The 25,746-nt window shown below is 40.6% G+C and overlaps 1 protein-coding gene across 3 annotated transcripts in view; it reads right to left on the bottom strand.

The window, feature by feature from the left end:
- Nucleotides 1–1,439: 1,439 nt before the first annotated feature.
- nedd9 (neural precursor cell expressed, developmentally down-regulated 9) overlaps nucleotides 1,440–25,746 on the bottom strand; it is a 192,418-nt gene continuing 168,111 nt past the window's right edge. For 2 of the 3 annotated variants that reach the window (XM_072915533.1, XM_072915532.1), the window contains 4 exons: nucleotides 22,440–22,568; nucleotides 12,780–13,931; nucleotides 4,409–4,498; nucleotides 1,440–2,210 (listed from right to left, as the gene is read on the bottom strand). In XM_072915533.1, the coding sequence (XP_072771634.1) occupies nucleotides 1,671–2,210; nucleotides 4,409–4,498; nucleotides 12,780–13,931; nucleotides 22,440–22,568 (1,911 nt within the window). In that variant the 3' untranslated portion in view covers nucleotides 1,440–1,670. The remainder of the gene's footprint in view (nucleotides 2,211–4,408; nucleotides 4,499–12,779; nucleotides 13,932–22,439; nucleotides 22,569–25,746) is intronic. The other variant, XM_061983184.2, reaches the window with a different exon arrangement.

Here is a 25,746-nt window from a genome sequence, read left to right as displayed (position 1 = left end):
AGTCACTGGTGACGTTGGACCAATCAAACAGAGCCAGGCGGTCACATGACCTGACTTAAACAAGTTGAAAAACTTATTGGGGTGTTACCATTTAGTGGTCAATTGTACGGAATATGTACTGTACTGTGCAATCTACTAATAAAAGTTCCAATCAATCAATCAAAAGTGTGAAGGAAAAAAGACCCTTCTTTATTTCAACCGTACATCCCGTCAAAAGCCTAAAGACTGACTGCACAGTTCCTGTCTTCACAATAAAAGTGCCGCTCCATCGCGCATGCGCTTTCAAAATAAGAGTCTCCGAAAGCCAGCGCAAACAAGCTAGCAAGCTACGGAGTTTGCCGCCAATGTATTTCTTGTAAAGTGTATAAAAACGAATATGGAAGCTGGACAAATTAGATGCCAAAAACCAACCACTTTCATGTGGTATTAGACAGAAAGGAGGAACTTTTTTTCTCCTCCATTTGTAAACGTGGACGTTATCAGCACTACTGTCTGATTACAATCAATGCAAGTCATCAGAATCAGGTAATACACCAACTTATATTCTTGTCTTCATGAAAGAAAGGAATCTATATGTGTTAAACATGCATGTATATTCATTAAAACACCTTTAACATGTAAACAAAAACGGCAAAATAAATAAATATAAATTATATACTGTATATATCAATGTATTTATATATATATATATATATATATATATATATATATATATATGTATATATATATATGTATATATGTGTGTGTATATATATATATATGTGTGTGTGTATATATATATATATTTATATATGATATGTGTGTGTATGTTACTCATCAGTTACTCAGTACTTGAGTAGTTTTTTCACAACATACTTTTTACTTTTACTCAAGTAAATATTTGGGTGACTACTCCTTACTTTTACTTGAGTAATAAATCTCTAAAGTAACAGTACTCTTACTTGAGTACAATTTCTGGCTACTCTACCCACCTCTGGGTATAATAATAACACCTTAACAAAACAGCTTACAGGTTGCAAAACCTCCTTTTGGTTGCTGACGTATGACACATAAGTGCACCAATAAAAATGTGTTTTTTTACACTAATTAGTCCCAAAAAATAAAATAAATTAGATTTTTGAAAATTACTAAAAAAATTGGGATTCGAATGTGATAAACATTTTTTTAGCACCCCTTAATTATTATATACTGTGTGATAGTTTGTAAAAATAACAATAAATACTTAAATATCTGCTTGTCACCTTGACTTACGATTTCAAAGCAAGTTATCCATCAATTTGTACGCACACAAATCACATAATGCATAGTCAATAATATCATGAGGCCATTATACTTTGATATTCTTACATTCATGTGTACAAGTGGCCCTCTGAGGGCCGCCACGAGGCCCTCCATGAAAACAAGTTAACGATGTAAAATGAGTTGTATTGCAGTGTAAGAAATGAAAAGACGGGATATCACGGTTATGAACACGTCTTTATCTGCAGAGAAACACAGAAATATTAAATTGATTGAGGAACTACTGTCACGACAACAACACTATGTGTGAAATGAACATAAGGTGCTTTATAATAAATGACTGGAATGTTATGGGGAGATAAATCTACAGCAAAATGGCAGAAATATTTACACAAGGAGAACTTTGTACAACAGAAGAAGGAGGAGGAGGATCACCACTTGGACATTTGCAGCAGCTGTTCTTTGAAGTGTTGTGAGTGATGCGACAGATGCGTCACTCTGTCCACCATCTCCTGGATGGCGGCCGTGTTGGGGTAGTTGAGCGCCGCCGTCTTGGTGGCGGCCACCACCGTCTTCAACAAGTCACACAGCACGTTGCTGGAGTTCATCACCCGGTTGGCCACCTCGGGCGCCGACGCCTGCCGGGACAGCGTGTCCCCGATGAACACCAGTTTGTGGGCGCTGAGGATGACGAACTTGCTGTGCGCCACGAAGACGCGCGGCGGCTGCCCGGCGCTCACGCAGCCGAAGAAGGCGTCCACGGCGCTGAGGAGCGTGACGAAGTGCTGCTCGCACTGCTCCGAGTAGAAGCCCAGCAGCTGGCGGTCGCGGGCGCACGTGCGCGCCGACGTGGGCACGGAGGACGTCTCCGCCTGCGGGCTCCTGCTGGCGTGTTGGTGGGACGTCCACTGAGACATGTCGTTCTCCACCGGTTTGATCACCTCCTGCTCCAGCTTCTTCAACTGGTTGATCTGTGAACGACAGGCATACACTTCTATGACTTGCTGGACTCTTTAAGTCTTATTTGTATTGGACAAGATGGTGTACTGGTTAAAGTACCAATGATTGTCACACACACACACACACACACTAGGTGTGGTGACATTAGTCCTCTGCATTTGACCCATCCCCTTGTTCACCCCCTGGGAGGTGAGGGGAGCAGTGAGCAGCAACGGTGGCCACGCCCGGAAATAATTTTTGGTTAAAAGAGCAATCTTTACTACACAATGTCGGATTATCTGACATATGTTGGTGACATACTTGCCAACCCTCCCGGATTTTCCGGGAGACTCCCGAAATTCAGCGCCTCTCCCGAAAACCTCCCGGGACAAATTTTCTCCCGAAAATCTCCCGAAATTCAGGCGGAGCTGGAGGCCACGCCCCCTCCAGCTCCATGCGGACCTGAGTCCGCTTTCCCACAATATAAAGAACGTCTACTAGAGATGCGCGGATAGGCAATTATTTCATCCGCAACCGCATCAGAAAGTCGTCAACCATCCGCCATCCACCCGATCTAACATTTGATCAGAACTGCATCCGCCCGCACCCGCCCGTTGTTATATATCTAATATAGACGATGCAAGGCATTAGTGAGGTTATAAAGCTTTTGCCTGTTAAAGAAAGGAGACTGATCCAACGCAGCACAGACATTCGCGTGCCATGCTGTCACGACCCAGACGCACACCAGTGCGCAATCATATGGGAGCCGCGCTGAGCGCACCTCCAAGCGCGTCTCGCTGCCGGCGACGGCCGGGTATATGGGCCCGACGCTCCAGCGCCATCCATTTTCAGGGCTAGTTGATTCGGCAGGTGGGTTGTTACACACTCCTTAGCGGGTTCCGACTTCCATGGCCACCGTCCTGCTGTCTATATCAACCAGGGTGAGCCCCACCCCTTTCGTGAGCGCACTGCACGCGGAGTGACCCCTGTTACGAGCCCCCGGCCACGGGGGTGGCGGGCAGGTAAGCTGCTTACCTGCTGCGCGTGACGCCGGCCGTGGCGAAGGCGGACGAGGCGGGGTGTCGGTGCGGTGGGCGCGGTGGTGACCCTGGACGTGCGTCGGGCCCTTCTCGCGGATCGCCTCAGCTACGGCTCCCGGTGGGGCCCTCTCCGGCGAGGCGTCGGGGGCCTTCTCCGCTCCGTAAAAGTGTCCATCTCTTTTTTTTTTTTTCTTCTGTTGTGGCATATGCAGCAGGTGCCTGCTCGTTTTTCGTATGTGGGTAACAACATTTAACTATGTATATATATTTCCAAATTGGTTTAACTGCCACCCGCCTGAATCTATTTAAAATCTAATTTTTTTTTATTTCAATCGCCCGACCCGACCCGACCCGCTGATAAAATCTAATTTTTTTAAATTCCATCCGCCCGATCCGCGGATAATCCGCCGACTCCGCGGTTGTGCCCGCAAACCGCGCATCTCTAACGTCTACCGTAAAGCAGTCCGTCTGCAGTAAACAGCAATGTTGTGACACTCTTAAACAGGACAATACTGCCATCTAGTGCACTTGATGAAAGCACTTTTGTGCGTGCCACACAGCAATGCATCATCAGAGAGGGTGTTCAGCATGGTTAGAAAGATAGTGACAGAGAATAGAACAAGGATGGACAATTCAACCCTTAACTCAACAATGAGTAGATGAGTGTTATGTGTGTGTATATGTGTAAATAAATGAACACTGAAATTCAAGTATTTCTTTTATTTATATATATATATATATAGCTAGAATTCACTGAAAGTCAATTATTTCTTATATATATATATATATATACATATATATATATCCATTTTCTACCGCTTATTCCCTTCGGGGTCGCGGGGATATATATATATATATATATATATATATATATATATATATATATGAAATACTTGACTTGGTGAATTCTAGCTGTAAATATACTCCTCCCCTCTTAACCACGCCCCCGCCCCAACCACGCCCCCCGCACCCACCCCCCGAAATTGGAGGTCTCAAGGTTGGCAAGTATGGTTGGTGATCATGAGAACACACGTGTTAGAAAGTGTGTTTGACTTTTGGATTATTTTGACTAGCAATCAGCAGTTGGTTGTCATTAGAAGCTGGGAGGAGAAATGTCATCGTGCTGACTTGGACTTGTGCACTTTAGATGTTTAGTGATCTTTTCATCAGTTGTAATGCTCAAACATCACCTGCTCTTGGCCCAGCTGAGCTTGATTGTGCTTGATGATGTTTTCTTTCTCCAGCAGCTCCTTCTGCTGACGCTCAAAGTCTTCTTTGCCCTGCAAGATGAGCACCAGTGGGTGAGTGAGTCATGTTTGTCCAATAGTGTGATTATGTCCAGACTACTGATTGACAACATTTGCCTACTAATTATTGCTGATAAACAATAATACATAATAATAATAATAATGCAAGTACACCCTTTCAAATGCAATAGACTTGTATAATTTAACATTGTAAACGTTTAATATTCCATGTTAAATAAAAGAAACATGATAAAAATAATATATACCGTATTTTTCGGAGTATAAGTCGCACTGGCCGAAAATACACAATAAAGAAGGAAAAAAACATGTATAAGTCGCATTTTTTGGGGAAATGTATTTGATAAAAGCCAACACCAAGAATAGACATTTGAAAGGCAATTTAAAATAAATAAAGAATAGTGAACAACAGGCTGAATAAGTGTACGTTATATGAGGCATAAATAACCAACTGGTATGTTAACGTAACATATTATGGTAAGAGTCATTCAAATAACTATAACATATAGAACATGCTATACGTTTACCAAACAATCTGTCACTCCTAATCGCTAAATCCCATGAAATCTTATACGTCTAGTCTCTTACGTGAATAATATTATTTGATATTTTACGCTAATGTGTTAATAATTTCACACATAAGTCGCTCCTGAGTATAAGTCGCACCCCCCCCGGCCAAACTACGAAAAAAACTGCGATTTATAGTCCGAAAAATACGGTAGTCGTGGATTGAACACATTATTATGCCTAATTTGGTTGTGATGCATTAAACAATGTAACAAGGTTTTCCAAAATAAATCAACTCAAGTTATGGGAAAAAAATGCCAACATGGCACTGCCATATTTATTATTGAAGTCACAAAGTGCATTATTTTCTTTAACATGCCTCAAAAGAGCAGCTTGGAATTTGGGACATGCTCTCCCTGAGAGAGCATGAGGAGGTTGAGGTGGGCAGGATTCTTAGGGGGTAGCGGGTGGTGTGTATTGTAGCGTCCCGGAAGAGTTAGTGCTGCAAGGGGTTCTGGGTATTTGTTCTGTTGTGTTACGGTGCGGATGTTCTCCCGAAATGTGTTTGTCATTCTTGTTTGGCGTGGGTTCACAGTGTGGCGCATATTTGTAACAGTGTTAAAGTTGTTTATACGGCCACCCTCAGTGTGACCTGTATGGCTGTTGACCAAATATGCCTTGCATTCACTTGTGTATGTAAAAAGCCGTAGATATTATGTGATTGGGCCGAAACATAAAGGCAGTGCCTTTAAGGTTTATTGGCGCTCTGTACTTCTCCCTACGTCCGTGTGCACAGCGGCGTTTTATAAAGTCATAACTTTTAATTTTTTGAAACAGATACCGATAATTTCCGATATTACATTTTAAAGCATTTATCGGCCGATAATATCAGCAGTCCGATATTATCGGACATCTCTAATAATAATGCAAGTACACCCTTTCAAATGCAATAGACTTGTATAATTTAACATTGTAAACGTTTAATAACCCTTGTTAAATAAAAGAAACATGATAAAAATAAATGTTAGCAAAATGTTGCACTCAATTAAAAATTACAACCAAAAGCAATAAAATAGGTTATTTCTATCAGGGGGGCACAACCAAAACAATTTGGCTAAACAAAATGATCACAACATGGTATTGTTGAATGTATCGTAGTTTTCAGAGTACAAGTCGCACCTGCCGAAAATGTATAATAAAAAAGAAAAAAAAACATATATAAGTCGCACTATGAAAAAAAACTGCAACTTATAGTCCGAAAAATACGGTACCTAGAAAGTACTTATACCCACACTCCAATCTTCTAACCAAGTTGTATTGTTTTAATAGCTAAAATAAAAAGGCACACAATATAGAGGTGGGTGGTTGTGACAGTAATCCATGATCATCATTCATTTGAGTTTGATCATGTGATCAGCATGTTTACCTGATCTAACATGTCTGGTAGGAGTTGTCTGTCTGACCATGTATACTCTGACAGACAGACATGCCTGAAATTATTTAGATATAAAAATGCCTTTTTTTGATTAAATTAGTGTTTATTCAAAGATATTCTGTGCTTGCCTGCAAGTCCACATTTAGGGCAGGATTACTGGGGCGCTGCAGTGTGTCACTAAAGTCACTTCTCAGTGTTGTTTCAACCTCTTCCGTCTGTGACTTTAGTGACACACTGCAGCTCCCCAGTAATCCTGCCCTAAATGAAGACTTGCAGGCAAGCACAGAATATTGTTGAATAAACACACTATCCATCCATCCATCCATCTTCTTCCGCTTATCCGAGGTCGGGTCGCGGGGGCAGCAGCCTAAGCAGGGAAGCCCAGACTTCCCTCTCCCCAGTCACTTCGTCCAGCTCTTCCTGTGGGACCCCGAGGCGTTCCCAGGCCAGCCGAGAGACATAGTCTTCCCAACGTGTCCTGGGTCTTCCCCGCGGCCTCCTACCGGTCGGACGTGCCCTAAACACCTCCCTAGGGAGGCGCTCGGGTGGCATCCTGACCAGATGCCCGAACCACCTCATCTGGCTCCTCTCCATGTGGAGGAGCAGCGGCTTTACTTTGAGCTCCCCCCGGATGGCAGAGCTTCTCACCCTATCTCTAAGGGAGAGCCCCGCCACCCGGCGGAGGAAACTCATTTCGGCCGCTTGTACCCGTGATCTTGTCCTTTCGGTCATAACCCAAAGCTCATGACCATAGGTGAGGATGGGAACGTAGATCGACCGGTAAATTGAGAGCTTTGCCTTCCGGCTCAGCTCCTTCTTCACCACAACGGATCGATACAGCGTCCGCATTACTGAAGACGCCGCACCGATCCGCCTGTCGATCTCACGATCCACTCTTCCCTCACTCGTGAACAAGACTCCGAGGTACTTGAACTCCTCCACTTGGGGCAAGATCTCCTCCCCAACCCGGAGATGGCACTCCACCCTTTTCCGGGCGAGAACCATGGACTCGGACTTGGAGGTGCTGATTCTCATCCCAGTCGCTTCACACTCGGCTGCGAACCGATCCAGCGAGAGCTGAAGATCCTGGCCAGATGAAGCCATCAGGACCACATCATCTGCAAAAAGCAGAGACCTAATCCTGCAGCCACCAAACCAGATCCCCTCAACGCCTTGACTGCGCCTAGAAATTCTGTCCATAAAAGTTATGAACAGAATCGGTGACAAAGGGCAGCCTTGGCGGAGTCCAACCCTCACTGGAAACGTGTCCGACTTACTACCGGCAATGCGGACCAAGCTCTGGCACTGATCATACAGGGAGCGGACTGCCACAATCAGACAGTCCGTTACCCCATACTCTCTGAGCACTCCCCACACTACTTCCTGAGGGACACGGTCGAATGCCTTCTCCAAGTCCACAAAGCACATGTAGACTGGTTGGGCAAACTCCCATGCACCCTCAAGGACCCTGCCGAGAGTATAGAGCTGGTCCACAGTTCCACGACCAGGACGAAAACCACACTGTTCCTCCTGAATCCGAGGTTCGACTATCCGGCGTAGCCTCCTCTCCAGTACACCCGAATAGACCTTACCGGGAAGGCTGAGGAGTGTGATTTTTTTATTATTTTTTTTTATTAAATTAGTGTGTTTCTTTTCAGAAAGAAAAGAAACACACTAATTTAATTTAAAAAAAGGCATTTTTATATCTAAATAATTTCCAATCAGACTTTGTGTTTGTGTCTCCAAAGATTCAACTCCTCTGATACAACAAACTCTGCAGTCACTTTGTGTTTAAATCATTTTGGAGTGCCTGGGTGTCTACAGGAGAGGTTCAAGCCTAGGGAGAGTCCCTATGACCTCAAGAAAGTAGATGTGTCAGGGGGGTTCGAGTGTTGAACAGCTTGGATGAGTCCTTAAAATGTTCCAGTTCCATTCACACATTTAAAAAAACACTTTAAGACCAATGTCTTGGAAAAATATATCACTCTTGAATCAACACAGTAGTTAATACTATGATCAATGTTAATTAAAAACTAAATATGAGATATAAATAATAATAGTATATAATTGGTACAAAGGTGTACAAGGATGTTTCACATGTCTTTACTGTGTATATATTTGAAGAGTGTTTATGTTGTGTACAAGGTTTATTTATCATATGTTGTGCAAAGGAAATTTCATAATTTTAGGAAGCTCATCTTGTATTTGACATTGTTTATAGAGTTAGCACAATCATTGTTCAACTTCAGCCTAAACCCTTTCGGTCTGCAACATTTTCAATTTATGAATGTACAACTGTTTGTTTATTTTGTTGACCACTGACCGAAGAAATAATAAACTAAGTTTGCGGATGAAAAAACATTTTGTTCCTGAAACAATCGTTGAGTTAGTACACATTATTTACTCAAATTCAAACTGCACTTTAAGATACATTTTTAAAGTAAAAAAACCCCCAAAAACTCCACAATCTGGGTCAGAGTTTGCCAAAGTACTGATTTACTCAAAGAATACAAATCATGTGTTTAGTAAATGTTAGGTCCTGTAGTATTCACTACACCACAGATACTGTATTTTTCGGACTATAAGTCGCAGTTTTTTTTCATAGTTTGTGAAATGATTAACACATTAGCGTAAAATGTCAAATAATATTATTGATCTCATTCACGTAAGAGACTAGACGTATAAGATTTCATGGGATTTAGCGATTAGGAGTGACAGATTGTTTGGTAAACGTATAGCATGTTCTATATGTTATAGTTATTTGAATGACTTAGTGCATCTGCCTCACAATACGAAGGTCCTGAGTAGTCTTGGGTTCAATCCCGGGCTCGGGATCTTTCTGTGTGGAGTTTGCATGTCCTCCCCGTGACTGCGTGGGTTCCCTCCGGGTACTCCGGCTTCCTCCCACCTCCAAAGACATGCACCTGGGGATAGGTTGATTGGCAACACTAAATTGGCCCTAGTGTGTGAATGTGAGTGTGAATGTTGTCTGTCTATCTGTGTTGGCCCTGCGATGAGGTGGCGACTTGTCCAGGGTGTACCCCGCCTTCTGCCCGATTGTAGCTGAGATAGGCTCCAGCGCCCCCCGCGACCCCAAAGGGAATAAGCGGTAGAAAATGGATGGATGGATGGATAACGTACACTTATTCAGCCTGTTGTTCACTATTCTTTATTTATTTTAAATTGCCTTTCAAATGTCTATTCTTGCTGTTGGCTTTTATCAAATACATTTCCCCAAAAAATGTGACTTATGTATGTTTTTTTCCTTCTTTATTATGCATTTTCGGCCGGTGCGAATTATACTCCGGAGCGACTTATACTCCAAAAATACAGTAGTTTTTTGTCCTGGAATTAAGAGCAATGTTTGGACGGGGAACGGTTGAGGTGGGTTGAAAAATGTGGAAGGAGTAGTCGCCAGAAAAAAGGGTCAAAAAAGGGTTTGAAAAAAACGGGAATTCCTGGATTTTTTTTTTAACTTGGAAAAATACTGGTTTGACTGTCCAGGATGAATGGAATATGTTAAAGGTGGAATGGTTTTAATCGGTTGAAAAATGTGGAAATTAAATGAAGTTTGAAAAATTGGCCAATTATTTTTAAAGGGAAAATGTCGCGGAAAACCTGGAATTCTGGGAAATCTGGGAACTTTTGGAATTTGTCAAGGGAAAGCCCGTGATTCCCAAATAGGCTGAACAGTTTGAAATTGGAACGGTTTGAATTGAGTGAAAAATGTGGAAGGTAGAGCACGCCAAAATCTGGAGAAGTAGAAGTTGAAGAAGTTGAATAAATACCGCATTTTTCGAACTATAAGTCCATATAGCATGTTCTATATGTTATAGTTATTTGAATGACTCTTACCATAATATGTTACGTTAACATACCAGTTGGTTATTTATGCCTCATATAACGTACACTTATTCAGCCTGTTGTTCACTATTCTTTATTTATTTGAAATTGCCTTTCAAACGTCTATTCTTGGTGTTGGCTTTTATCAAATACATTTCCCCCAAAAATGCGACTTATATATGTTTTTTCCGCCGGTGCGACTTATACTACGGAGCGACTTATACTCCGAAAAATATGGTGCTTTGTTTACTGCACAATGTTTGTAACGACAATCTAAAAAACCAAATAACTTTGAGAGGCAAAAAAGTTGTTCTCTCTACCCCCACAAAACGTACTGAAAAAGAAGTAAAATTGTGGCTCTAAAACCAGGTCCAGACCATAGCGTGGTCTCTGGTAAACACACTTATAGATATCTATCTATCTATCCATTTTCTATCGCTTACCACACTAACCCCTCTTCCACCGTGCTGCCCCACTTATAGATATGTTGTCAGCATATAACATGTTTGTTACACAATACTGCAGTAGTAAAGTGAAGGGATGCAACAGTACTCTGTATAACCCTGCGTGGGACAATGCCACTTCCAATAAAATAATTGTGATATTAATGGAGATTGAATGATATGAAAGAAAATTGATCGTGCATCATTTTTTTGGCCATATCACCATACCTGCCAACTACTCCGGTTTTCCCGTAATTAGTACGGTTTTCATCAACCTATTCCGGGTTACGGTTGCAGTAATAAAAAATACGGTTTTTCATTAATTAAAAAAAATATTTTTTAAAAATGCGCGAGGCTATTTATAGCACCGCTGCCAAGCACGAGGCATTGTTTCCAAACGAGCGAACGATCATGGAATCAGCCGGAGAAAAATCGCAAACGAGTCTTAAACCGAAAAGAAAACTTCAGTCATTCCGTGAAGAATATTCAAAAGCCTATCCGGGAATAATTATCCGTTCCAAAAAGGGTGAAAACTACGCGAATTGCACCTTGTGCAGACAAGATTTTTCGATCGGACACGGAGGAATTAGCCATGTAAAAGACCACGTTGGGACAAAAAAACACAAGTCTAATGCCGTTGCTAGCGATACAAGTGGAAAACTTTCAACGTTTTTCTTCGCCCAAACAGATTCTTTGGATGTGATAAATGCCGAAGTTTTATTTACGGAGGCAATATTTGAGCAAACAAAAAGGTAATGAATACCAATGTTATCTATTGGAATTGTTTAGTACTGTTATACTGTTAAAAGTGTTTATACTATTTATGCTTTCAAGTCCAAGTTGAAGAAATCTTGTTAAATGTTGACAGCATAACTACCAAAATACAGAAGTATGTCCTTAATATTTTTGCAGTGCTATTTCTGTTGAAAAGTTCAAATGATTACATTAGAGATGTGATGTGCCACTTTTCAAGTGTCTGATGGCTTCAATTAATTTTCATGAATTTTTCATATTTTGAATTCTTTTGAAAGGCTTACAAAAAAACTACATTTGAATTGTAATTCCATGCTATTGACAGGACTATTAATTTTAATGAAGTTAGCTTACCATGTTTACAGTATGATAATTGTGATAGAAATGTGAATTTTAGGCACAGAATATTTTATACAATTGAACAAGGCAGTAGATTATACAAGCTTGGACAGAAAGTTAATAATGACACCAATTTTTTTTTTTAATGAAATTGTTTAGTACTATTTTACCATTTGTTTACTGTAAAAAGTGTTTATACTTTCAATTGACAAATTGAAGTCTTGTGAAAGGTTGACAGGATAACTGGCATTAACTGTCAAAATAATTTCAAACTATTGAAGTTAGCTTACAGAATAAACATGTCAATCAACCCATATGATTTTTGCTGTAATATTTTTGTTTTGAAAAGTCACTGTGACTGATAGAAAAGTGATGGTTTTAGCAACATTTTAACCTGTCTGAATGCTAATAATCATTTTGCGTCGGGGGGCGAAGCCTGGATCTACCGGGGCCTGCGGCCCCTGGACCCTGGCTACTAGGTTTTTCTGATTTCAAAAGTTGGCAGGTATGTATCACCCAGCTCTAACACAATATACTTTTTTGGCAGAGGAAACATCTTCATAAGAGTATTGGTGTGCTTCTCATTTGTCAACTTGTTAGAATGTTTAATCAAATGCAAATGAGGTGATCTTTAGTTACGCTTCTGCTTTATGGGACTAGTTGACTTCCTGTTAGACACATCTGTTTCCACTGAAGTCACTTTCTTCAATAGGAGTACTGCATCTTAGGAGTTGAAAATCATCTAAGTCTATTCTTGTCAGGTTAGCATTCTAACTAGCCAGCAAGCCTCGTACCTCCATCACTTTTGTTGAGTAGACTAATAATACCAACCATGGGGAGTTTTACATCAATATTAGCGCTTTATGTGCATGGAGTACAAACGGCCACTTAGTTTCATTTATTGTTAGATGAATTGAGTTGTCTAATATGGGCCCAGGTGTAGATTGAAGTGTGACTAAAGACCAGAGTTAGGTACCTGCAGGTGCACGTAGTCGTAGTCTTCCATCCAGCTCTTGACACACTTCTCACTGTGGTTCATGTTGTCTTTGTCCTGGCTGGAGGTGACAGGAAAAGGTTTGTAGGTGTCGCTGTCAGAGGATGGCGAGGTGAGTGGGTGAGTCATGTTCTCATCAGGTGTGCTGCTGCTGGAGAAGGAGCCCTCAGTCTGTGTGCGCCTGAACAGCAGCTCCGCACTGTTCCCTATCGTGGACGCCAGCTGCTTGGCGTCGTCAGGCACGGTCCTGGACACCATGACGAAGCGGTCCAGCTCGTCGCTCTTGTTGTGATGCTTGGCGGCGGCCAGCGTGTTCAATGCCCAGCAGCTGTTCTCCAGGACTTGGTAGATCTGCAGGAGGATCTGCTGCGAGTCCTCCAGGCGGCCCAGCTGCCGTCTCATCTTGCTGTGCAGGGTGGAGTCCGACAGGGCGGTGGCGTTCGCCGCGGCTCCTCTTCCGAAGACGACAAAGTCCCCCACGCTCGCCCGGATCTTGTCCAGCACCGTGCGGACGTCGTTGGCGTGACGCTCCATGAAGGGAAAAGTCCTCCAGTGGGGGGATGCCGCCATGGAGTGCAAAGCCCCCACCGACACGTCCACGGCCTGCTGCAGACGATGCAACCTCTGCACGGCCGTGTCCACGTCCACAGCCAGGCGACCCTCGGCGGAGCCCGCAGACGAGGAGGAAGTGGACATGCTGCTGCGCGTGCTTCCTGTGCTGGAGAAGGACAGGCGGTTGACACCGTCTGTCACGTCGGCCACGGCGCGGCTATCCTGAGCAGGGATGTCGTACACGCCTTTGTCTCGGCCGGACGCCACGCCTCTGTGCTGGGGCAGCTGCATGCCCCGCGGCACGTCGTAGACGTCGCTCTGAGAGCCCGCCCCCCCTGAGAGGAGGGCGGTGGGCGGTACATCGTAGATCCCCTCGTCCGTGCTGTTCTGCGCTTGGTGATGGCCCGACGGCTCCATGCTGGGGGGGAAGTCGTAATGCGACTGAGGGTTCTGGGCGGGTTTGCTGAGGGCGGGCGGTGGCACGTCATAGATGCCTTCCTGCAGCTGCTTCAAGGGCTGAGGGAAGTCATAAGTGCCCTCCTGCTGGGCAGGACTGGCTCTGCAGGGCGGCACCGAGTAGACCTGTTGGCACACAAGGACGTCAACATCAGCCTCAAATATACTCCATCTGCTTTAGCAACCATTCCTTGCACTGCAAAAAGTGAAATCTAAGTAAGATGAAATACCTCAAATAAGGGTGATATTTGCCTATTTTCTGTCTGATAAGATCATTCTTCTCACTAAGCCATACTTGCCAACCTTGAGACCTCCGATTTCGGGAGGTGGGGGGCGTGGTCGGGACGGGGGCGTGGTTGGGGGGGGCGTGGTTAAGAGGGGAGGAGTATATTGACAGCTAGAATTCCCCAAGTCAAGTATTTCATTTCATTCTGAAACCAACCAAAAAAGAACAGAAAACGAAACGACATCATCTGGTACAACCCCCCATACAGCAAAAACGTCTCAACTAACATTGGCCACAAATTCCTCAGTCTGATTGACAAACACTTCCCCAAAGGCAACACCCTAAGAAAAGCATTCAACAAGAACAACATTAAATTGAGCTACAGCTGTATGAACAATATACGACAAATTATCTCAAACCACAACAAAACAATTGCAAATGAGCCGTCGGCCCCCGGACAGAGCGACCCCAAAACCAACAAAGGCTGCAACTGCCGCAAGAAACCTGATTGCCCTCTCAACGGTGGGTGCTTACAAACATCAGTTGTTTACCAATCTAAGGTAACACGCAAGGACATTAACACATCCGACACATATGTAGGATTAACCGAGGGAGAGTTTAAAACCAGATGGAACAATCACAAGGCTTCTTTCAGGAACCAAAACCTGCGGAATACCACAGAACTCAGCAAACACATTTGGGACCTCAAAGACTATAATGTTGAATATTCAATAACATGGCAAATTCTTGCATCCAGCACACCTTACAATAGTGGTAATAAAAGATGCAACCTATGCTTGAAAGAGAAACTGTTTATTATATACCGTCCAGACCTGTCATCCCTCAACAAGCGCAGCAAAATTGTATCAGCATGCCGCCACAGACGGAAACACCTCCTAGGTAACACATGAGCCAATCACCACGCCCCTACGCCAGCCTGTACCCACCCACTCTGTGCCCTATATAAACCATGGTATGTGAATTCTCCCATTAAAATCTCCTGATGATTGAGGGAACCCCTCATGAAACAGGCCTGTAGAGATGAAGTAGTCTTGTGATTTTTTTTCCCACACATACATATATATATATATATATATATGTATATCTACATCCTGAAAGTATGCAAACAAAACTGTGTTTAGATAATTGATACTTCAAACTTGCATAAAAAAATCTTAAGAAATATAACATAACTTGGCTTCTGAGAGCTTCAAAATGTAATGAATAAAATGCTAAAGTTGTTGATAAACAAGTAATTATTTTAATAATTAAATATGGTCATTTTAAATGAATTATTATGATCTTTTAAAATTAATGATTTCAAATATGTTTATTTTAATGTATAATTCTATGGCTGGATGTAATAAGGAGTCAGAAAAAATAAATAAAAATATAATTAATTTTTATGTTTTTAGCAAAATATAGTAAAAAATTATTTTTTATTTTTTTTAATTAATAAATATATTTCTTTTTAGGTAAGATAAACATAATAATACAATGTATCTGTAGTCTGGATGATTTAGTTCTTGTCACCCTGTTGTCATAAAGAAAAGGCTGTCCTCACTCAGGTCTGCATGGAGCTGGAGGGGGCGTGGCCTCCAGCTCCGGCTGAAAATCGGGAGATTTTCGGGAGAGGCGCTGAATTTCGGGAGTCTACCGGAAAATTCGGGAGGGTTGGCAAGTATGCACTAAGCAGATTTTATGTTAGAGTGTTTTACTTGTTTTAAAGGTTTCGGTCCTAAATGATCTCAGTAAGATATTACAACTTGTTGCTGAGATTTGATGACCTATATTGAGTAAAACATGCTTGAAACTAGAATATCAAGTGTTGCAAAGCTGTGTCATCAACACTCACAAGTATAAAAATACTTTTTTAAAGTATTCATTTCTTATTTCAAGCATGAAAAAAAAAAATCATGATGTATGCATATCATTATGTCAAGATAATGGCATTAGCATTTACTTCATTTAAGAATATTTTTCACCATATTGAGCGAAAAGTGCACTTGTTATTAGTGAGAATATACTTATTTTAAGGTATTTTTGGGTTCATTGAGGTTAGCTCATTTTACTCGTTTTGGAAAGTCTTGACAAGCCGAATTTTCTTGTTCTATTGGCAGATAATTTTGCTTAGTTCAAATAAAATACCTCTGATTTTCTTTTTTTTTCTTCTTGTTTTTGAACACAGACTTTTTGCAGTGTGCATGGCTGCTGACATATTCATTTGTCAAAACTATTATTCACATACCTGCCAACTACTCCGGTTTTCCCGTAATTAGTACGGTTTTCATCAACCTATTCCGGGTTACGGTTGCAGTGATAAAAAATACGGTTTTTCATTAATTAAAAAGTTTTATTCATGAAATCGTGTAACAACAATGACAATCGACACTGCTTCCCGTAACTTCCTATCGAGCCATTCCGAATGCCATGCGCGAGGCTATTTATAGCACCGCTGCCAAGCACGAGGCACCAGTTGCCATTGTTTCCAAACGAGCGAACGATCATGGAATCAGCCGGAGAAAAATCGCAAACGAGTCTTAAACCGAAAAGAAAACTGCAGTCATTCCGTGAAGAATATTCAAAAGCCTATCCGGGAATAATTATCCGTTCCAAAAAGGGTGAAAACTACGCGAATTGCACCTTGTGCAGACAAGATTTTTCGATCGGACACGGAGGAATTAGCGATGTAAAAGACCACGTTGGGACAAAAAAACACAAGTATAATGCCGTTGCTAAATTTGGATTTTAGCCACAAAAAGGTAATGACACCAATGTTATCTATTGGAATTGTTTAGTACTGTTATACTGTTAAAAGTGTTTATACTATTTATGCTTTCAAGTCCAAGTTGAAGAAATCTTGTTAAATGTTGACAGCATAACTACCAAAATACAGAAGTATGTCCTTAATATTTTTGCAGTGCTATTTCTGTTGAAAAGTTAAAATGATTACATTAGAGATGTGATGTGCCACTTTTCAAGTGTCTGATGGCTTAAATTAATTGTCATTAATTTTTCATATTTTGAATTCTTTTGAAAGGCTTACAAAAAAACTACATTTGAATAGTAATTCCATGCTATTGACAGGACTATTAATTTTAATGAAGTTAGCTTACCATGTTTACAGTATGATAATTGTGATAGAAATGTGAATTTTAGGCACAGAATATTTTTTTACAATTGAACAAGGCAGTAGATTATACAAGCTTGGACAGAAAGTTAATGATACCAATTTTTTATTTTTATGGAATTGTTTAGTACTGTTTGTTTACTGTAAAAAGTGTTTATACTGTTTACAATGAACAAATTGAAGTCTTGTGAAAGGTTGACAGGATAACTGGCATTAACTGTCAAAATAATTTCAAACTATTGAAGTTAGCTTACAGAATAAACATGTCAATCAACCCATATGATTTTTGCTGTAATATTTTTGTTTTGAAAAGTCACTGTGACTGATAGAAAAGTGATGCTTTTAGCAACATTTTAACCTGTCTGAATGCTAATAATCATTTTGCGTCGGCCTGAACCCCCCCACCGGTCCCTGGACCCTGGCTACTAGGTTTTTCTGATTTCAAAAGTTGGCAGGTATGTATTCATCTACTTGCTAATTTACTGTTAATAAATCATCGTCTGTTGTTTGGATTCTCAACATTAGTTTTGGGCAATACTACAAATGTGTCTGTCAATCTAACACTAAGTAGTCAGAGGGGAAGTATGGTTCACACCAAAGCTAACAAGTAATACAGTTCTAACCAGACAACACACAGCATGTAACAACATTACAAGTAATTGACTACTATTGGCTCTAGGGTTGTACAATGTAGCACTGTAAAATACCAGTACTTGTTTTTTCATGCAACTACTGGTGTCGCACATAGCACTTGCAAGCAGAAACAGTGTGGAAGAGAAAAGGAGAATTCAAAACTGACGTTAAAGGTGGAGCTAAAAACACTGAAGGGCGGCTTTAAAACATAGCTAACTAGCGGCTAATGTCTGTCTACAGTGTTTTAAATCACTAATCTTTGCCTCTACGGTGACAAAGTACATTTCTTACAAGTATCATCCCTGCAGGACGAGGAATAGCTCAACATGCTTCACTACACACAGTAGCTCACTGCTCCTGAATGTAAACAAATAAGTGGATCTATACAAATATCGACTGTAACAATACCAAGTACAGTAGTCGATACTACAGTGATTGCATACATTTTTTTTGTAATCGTTTATAAACTCAGGAAATGCGTTCCTGGACACAGGAGGACTTAAATGATGACCAATTCTGTAACTACTTGGTATCGGATCCATACCCACATTTGTAGTATCAGCCAAAACTAATGCAAAGTGTCCTAACAGAAGAATAAATGCTAAATTATAAATGAAAATATTGATATTAGGACAACCCTAATTGGCTCTGATTTAAATCCTTAGATTGTCCTCAAAGTCCTGTCTCCATGGATCTTTCTCCTGAGTTTGTAAACAAAAATTACAAAAGATTCAAATAAAAAATATACAACGATAGTAACGATAAAACTGCCCACTTTTGTTCACATTCAAAATCTCCAGCTTATCGGTTAGCATATCCCCTTGTGGTGTGTAGCGTAGCATGTTTAGCTGGTCCTCATACAAAAAGTAGGTACAAATGAGGTCAAAGAAATACGGTAAAAAGAAAGTGAAAACTGGGTAACAAAATAAGGTAAGAAGTAGGTAAACAAAAAGGGAAAAGTAGGTTAAAAAAGGGTAAAACGTAGGTAAAAAAAAAGAAGGTCAAAAGTAGGTATAAAGAAAGTAAACATTGGATACAAAATAAGGTAAAAAAAGAAGGTCAAAAGTAGGTATAAAGAAAGTAAACATTGGATACAAAATAAGGTAAAAAAAAGAAGGTCAAAAGTAGGTATAAAGAAAGTAAACATTGGATACAAAATAAGGTAAAAAAAAAGAAGGTCAAAAGTAGGTATAAAGAAAGTAAACATTGGATAAAAATAAGGTAAAAAAAAAGAAGGTCAAAAGTAGGTATAAAGAAAGTAAACATTGGATATAAAATAAGGTAAAAAAAAGAAGGTCAAAAGTAGGTATAAAGAAAGTAAACATTGGATACAAAATAAGGTAAAAAAAAGGTCAAAAGTAGGTATAAAGAAAGTAAACATTGGATACAAAATAAGGTAAAAAAAGAAGGTCAAAAGTAGGTATAAAGAAAGTAAACATTGGATATAAAATAAGGTAAAAAAAAGAAGGTCAAAAGTAGGTATAAAGAAAGTAAACATTGGATACAAAATAAGGTAAAAAAAAAAGTAAAAAGAGGGTAAAAGAAAGTAAAAATTATCTGAAACAATAGGTAAAAAGTTTAAAAGTAATAGGTAGGTAAAAAGAAAGTATAAAAAAGGTCAAAAGGAGGTAAGAAACAGGTAAAAACTAGGCAAAAAAAGGTAGGTAAAATATAAAGTGATAAATGGTCAAAAGTATGTAAATATCCATCCATCCATCCATTTCCTACCGCTTATTCCCTTTTGGGGTCGCGGGGGGCGCTGGAGCCTATCTCAGCTACAATTGGGCGGAAGGCGGGGTACACCCTGGACAAGTCGCCACCTCATCGCAGGGCCAACACAGATAGACAGACAACAATTCACACTCACATTCACACACTAGGGCCAATTTTAGTGTTGCCAATCAACTTATCCCCAGGTGCATGTCTTTGGAGGTGGGAGGAAGCCGGAGTACCCGGAGGGAACCCACGCAGTCACGGGGAGAACATGCAAACTCCACACAGAAAGATCCCGAGCCCGGGATTGAACCCAAGACTAGTGGATGAAAAAAAAGGTAAAATGTAAGTAAAAATAATGTCAAATGAAAGTAAAAAGTAGATAAGAAAAGTGTTTTTTTTGCCAACTTAGAAGCAGCTTTGCACTGTGGAGGGACGTTAGCAGCCAGCTAGAATGCTACATGTTTGCTTATTGCTGTCAAATTTCGGGGCCACAGCTGGAATGCAACTAAATTCAAAAGGTGTACACCAGGGGTGCTCATTACGTCGATCGCGATCTACCGGTCGATCACCAGCCAGGCATTAAAAAAATAGTCCTAAAAATGAGCGATCATAAATCTTAACTATGACGTCACTTTCGTCACTTGATTGACATTCACGGCACCCGAGGGTCTTCTGAGATGACGCTGGCTGCTGCCAGATCATTAAAATTACCGACTGGAAGGCGAGAAACACTTTATTTCAACAGACTCTGGCGCCGTACCTGTCGTCAAAACTCCAAAGACCGACTGCACAGTTGCACAATAAAACCTCTTCTTCATCCTGCCTGCGCTACCAAAATAAGAGTCTCAGAAAGCTGGCGTGCACAAGCTAGCAAGCTACGGAGTTTGCCGACAATGTATTTCTTGTAAAGTGTATACAAAGGAGTACGGAAGCTGGACAAATAAGATGCCAAAAACCAACCACTTTCATGTGGTATTGGACAGAAAGGAGGACTTTTTTTCTCCTCTATTCGAAAATGCGGACGTTATCATCACCACTGTCTGATTACTATCAATGCAAGTCATCACAATCAGGTAATACACCAACTTATATTCTTGTCTTCATGAAAGAAAGGAATCTATATGTGTTAAACATGCTTGTATTATCTTTAAACACCTTAACTTGTTAACAATATTAACTATATGTGTTAAACATTCTTGTATTATCTTTAAACACCTTTAACTTGTTAACAATATTAACTATGTGTTAAACATGCTTGTATTATCTTTAAACACCTTTAACTTGTTAACAATATTAACTATATGTATTAAACATACTTGTGTTATCATTAAACACCTTTAATGTATTAACAATATTAACTACCGTATTTTCCGCACTATTAGCCGCACCTAAAAACCACAAATTTACTCAAAAGCTGACAGTGCGGCTTATAACCCGATGCGCTTTATATATGGATTAATATTAAGATTCATTTTCATAAAGTTTCGATCTCGCAACTACGGTAAACAGCCGCCATCTTTTTTCCCCGTAGAAGAGGAAGTGCTTCTTCTTCTACGCAAGCAACCGCCAAGGTAAGCACCCGCCCCCATAGAACAGGAAGCGCTTCTTCTTCTACTGTAAGCAACCACCCGCCCGCGTAGAAGAAGAAGAAGCGCGTGGATATTACGTTTCATTTCCTTTGTGTGTTTACATCTGTAAAGACCACAAAATGGCTCCTACTAAGCGACAGGGATCCGGTTCATGAAAAGACGCAATCTCTCCATCCGCACACGGACTACTATTTCACAGCAACTGCCTAAAGACTTTCAAGAAAAGCTGGCTACTTTCCGTGCATATTGTAAAAACAAGATAGCTGAAAAAAAGATCCGGCCAGAGAACATTATCAACATGGACGAGGTTCCACTGACTTTTGATATTCCTGTGAACCGCACTGTGGATACAACGGGAGCACGTACGGTGAATATTCGCACCACAGGGAATGAGAAGTCGTCCTTCACTGTGGTTCTAGCTTGCCATGCTAATGGCCAGAAACTTCCACCCATGGTGATATTCAAAAGGAAGACCTTGCCAAAAGAGACCTTTCCAGCCGGCGTCATCATAAAAGCTAACTCGAAGGGATGGATGGATGAAGAAAAGATGAGCGAGTGGTTAAGGGAAGTTTACGCGAAGAGGCCGGGTGGCTTTTTTCACGCAGCTCCGTCCATGTTGATATACGACTCCATGCGCGCCCACATCACGCTGGTTTTTAATATATTATTAAAGTTTGACTGACCTATCCGACTGTTTTTTTGACATTCCTTTAGCGCAGTTAGATGCGGCTTATAACACGGGGCGGCTTATAGGTGGACAAAGTTTTGAAATATGCCGTTCATTGAAGGCGCGGCTTATAACCCAGGGCGGCTTATGGTGCGGAAAATACGGTAATTGTGTTAAACATGCTTGCATTATCATTAAACACCTTTAACTTGTTAACAAAAACATATATTTCATAAATAAGTAAATATAAATGATATATATGAATGAGGTAGATCCCCACGACTTGATCAATTGAAAAGTAGCTCGCCTGCAGAAAAAGTGTGAGCACCCCTGGTCTACACGTTGTCACTCCTTCCTGGAAACAACCATGTTGGACCTTTCACACCAGACTACAATGGCAGTGATTTAGAATTGAACTTGAGGAAGGACACAGCATATTTGTGGTTTTACTCAACCAAATGTTGGATGTCTGCGTGCAAAAAAAAAAAGAAGAAGAGTGGAAAGTCAAGAGTTGAGTCTTTTTGACTTTCTACTGGAGGTTTGAAACCGCAGTCAGGCACAAGCACAAGAATGTCATCAAGGGGACATCCAGCAGGTTATTAGTGTCACCGTGACAACTAAACACAATGGACAGCTGCAAGAAGCAGGACTTCCTCTGACAGCTCTTACTCACCGCTTGGGAAGAAGAAGGAGGGACGTCATACACGTCTTGTCCTGTCCTCAGATCACTTTGAGACGGGGGCACGTCGTAGATGTCTTGGTTCCGTGCGCCTGCCATCTGACCAGGTGGGACATCATACACCTGCAACACCAACATCACTAAGTCTGCTGTACAGATGACAGTGAGCTTTTGTTCATGACGATTGGCTCGTGGCTACTAGTCCGTCCAGTAGGTGGCAGCATAACTAATGAGGTGATTGTTTTACAGTACAAGCAAGAAGTGGAGATGAGCTCGATGCTAAAGCTGAAGTGGACGGATAGTCATGAAAAAAAAACCCAGTGTAAATAAAAACAAATAATGAACGGGTCGGGGTGGGACGGGGGCGTGGCTAAAAGGGGAGGAGTATATTTACAGCTAGGATTCACCAAGTCAAGTATTTCATATATATATATAGATATATCTATATATATATGTATATATATATATATATATATATTCATATATAAGAAATACTTGACGTTCAGTGAATTCTAGCTATATATATATATATATACATATATATATATATATATTTATTTTATTATATGTATATATATATATATATATATATATATATATATATATATATATATATATACATACATATATTTATTTTATTATATGTATATATATATATATATATATATATATATATATATATATATATAAAATAAATACTTGAATTTCAGTGTTCATTTATTTACACATTACACACACATAACACTCATCTACTCATTGTTGAGTTAAGGGTTGAATTGTCCATCCTTGTTCTATTCTATGTCACTATTTTTCTAATCATGCTGAACACCCTCTCTGATGATGCATTGCTGTGTGGCACGCACAAAAGTGCTTTCATCAAATGCACTAGATGGCAGTATTGTCCTGTTTAAGAGTGTCACAACATTGCTGTTTACGGCAGACCAACTGCTTTACGGTATACAAAAACGTGACTGCTGTTGTTGCCGCGCTGGGAGGACGTTAATGAAACTGCCTAACAATAAACCCATGAGGACCTGAGTCCGCCTGAATTTCGGGAGATTTTCGGGAGAAAATTTGTCCCGGGAGGTTTTCGGGAGAGGCGCTGAATTTCGGGAGTCTCCCGGAAAATCCGGGAGGGTTGGCAAGTATGAGTTATTTCACCTTTTTTTTGTTAAGTACATAACTCCACATGTGTTCATTCATAGTTTTGATGTGACAATCTACAATGTAAATAGTCATGACAATAAAGAAAACTAACTTTTGGCCTGTACTGTATATAATACATTTCTTATACACATTCATACGTAAGTGCAGCTTATTTTTTTGAACATCTTTCCTAATGTAAATATAGTAAACATTGTTATGTTTGGTCCTCAGTAAAGATGCGAATCTTACAACAACTCAAGATTCAGTTCTGATTCGAGTTCACAATTCCATTCAAAATCAATGATCACAATATATTTTTCATATAGAAATGAGAAGAATGTGTATCGGGGTTTTTTCCTGCCCCCCAGAATGAATCCTGACTGTTATTCCAAATGAGGTCAAAGAAAAATGGTAAAAAGAAAGTGAAAACTGGGTAAAAAATTAGGTAAGAAGTTGGTAAACAAAAAGGGAAAAGTAGGTTAAAAAAAGGGAAAACGTAGGTTAAAAAAAGAAGGTCAAAAGTAGGTATAAAGAAAGTAAACATTGGATACAAAATAAGGTAAAAAAAAAAAAAAGGTAAAAAGAGGGTAAAAGAAAGTAAAAATTATCTTAAACAATAGGTAAAAAGGTTTTAAAAAGTAATAGGTAGGTAAAAAGAAAGTCAAAAGGAGGTAAAAACAAGGCAAAAAAAGGTAGGTAAAGTATAAAGTGATAAATGGTCAAAAGTATGTAAATAGTGGATGAAAAAAAAAGGTAAAATGTAAGTAAAAATAAGGTCAAATGAAAGTAAAAAGTAGATAAGAAAAGTGGTTTATTTGCCAACTTAGAAGCAGCTTTGCACTGTGGAGGGACGTTAGCCGCCAGCTAGTATGCTACATGTTTGTGCTTATCGCTGTCAAATTTCGGGGCCACAGCTAGAATGCTAATAAATTCAAAAGGTGTACACGTTGTCACTCCTTCCTGGAAACAACCCCCAGAATGAATCCTGACTGTTATTCCCAACATGTACACCCACTCAGTGGCCTAGTGGTTAGAGTGTCCGCCCTGAGATCGGTAGGTTGTGAGTTCAAATCCCGGCCGAGTCATACCAAAGACTATAAAAATCGGAATGCTTGGCACTCAGCATCAAGGGTTGGAATTGGGGGTTAAATCACCAAAAAATGATTCCCGGGCGCGGCCACCGCTGCTGCCCACTGCTCCCCTCACCTCCCAGGGGGTGATCAAGGGTGATGGGTCAAATGCAGAGAATAATCTCGCCACACTTAGTGTGTGTGTGTGACAATCATTGGTACTTTAACTTAACTTATGTAGCCATGACAACAACACCACAGCATGGGAAGTACCGTATTTTCCGCACTATTAGCCGCACCTAAAAACCACAAATTTACTCAAAAGCTGACAGTGCGGCTTATAACCCGGTGCGCTTTATATATGGATTAATATTAAGATTCATTTTCATAAAGTTTCGGTCTCGCAACTACGGTAAACAGCCGCCATCTTTTTTCCCCGTAGAAGAGGAAGTGCTTCTTCTTCTACGCAAGCAACCGCCAAGGTAAGCACCCGCCCCCATAGAACAGGAAGCGCTTCTTCTTCTACTGTAAGCAACCACCCGCCCGCGTAAAAGAAGAAGAAGCGCGGATATTACGTTTCATTTCCTTTGTGTGTTTACATCTGTAAAGACCACAAAATGGCTCCTACTAAGCAACAGGTTTCCAAGACGCAATCTCTCCATCCGCACACGGACTACTATTTCACAGCAACTGCCTAAAGACTTTCAAGAAAAGCTGGCTACTTTCCGTGCATATTGTAAAAACAAGATAGCTGAAAAAAAGATCCGGCCAGAGAACATTATCAACATGGACGAGGTTCCACTGACTTTTGATATTCCTGTGAACCGCACTGTGGATACAACGGGAGCACGTACGGTGAATATTCGCACCACAGGGAATGAGAAGTCATCCTTCACTGTGGTTCTAGCTTGCCATGCTAATGGCCAGAAACTTCCACCCATGGTGATATTCAAAAGGAAGACCTTGCCAAAAGAGACCTTTCCAGCCGGCGTCATCATAAAAGCTAACTCGAAAGGATGGATGGATGAAGAAAAGATGAGCGAGTGGTTAAGGTAAGTTTACGCGAAGAGGCCGGGTGGCTTTTT

Source organism: Nerophis lumbriciformis, linkage group LG21 (assembly GCF_033978685.3).
Source record: "Nerophis lumbriciformis linkage group LG21, RoL_Nlum_v2.1, whole genome shotgun sequence".
Taxonomy (NCBI): domain Eukaryota; kingdom Metazoa; phylum Chordata; class Actinopteri; order Syngnathiformes; family Syngnathidae; genus Nerophis; species Nerophis lumbriciformis.
This window is presented reverse-complemented; position numbering and strand designations above follow the sequence as displayed.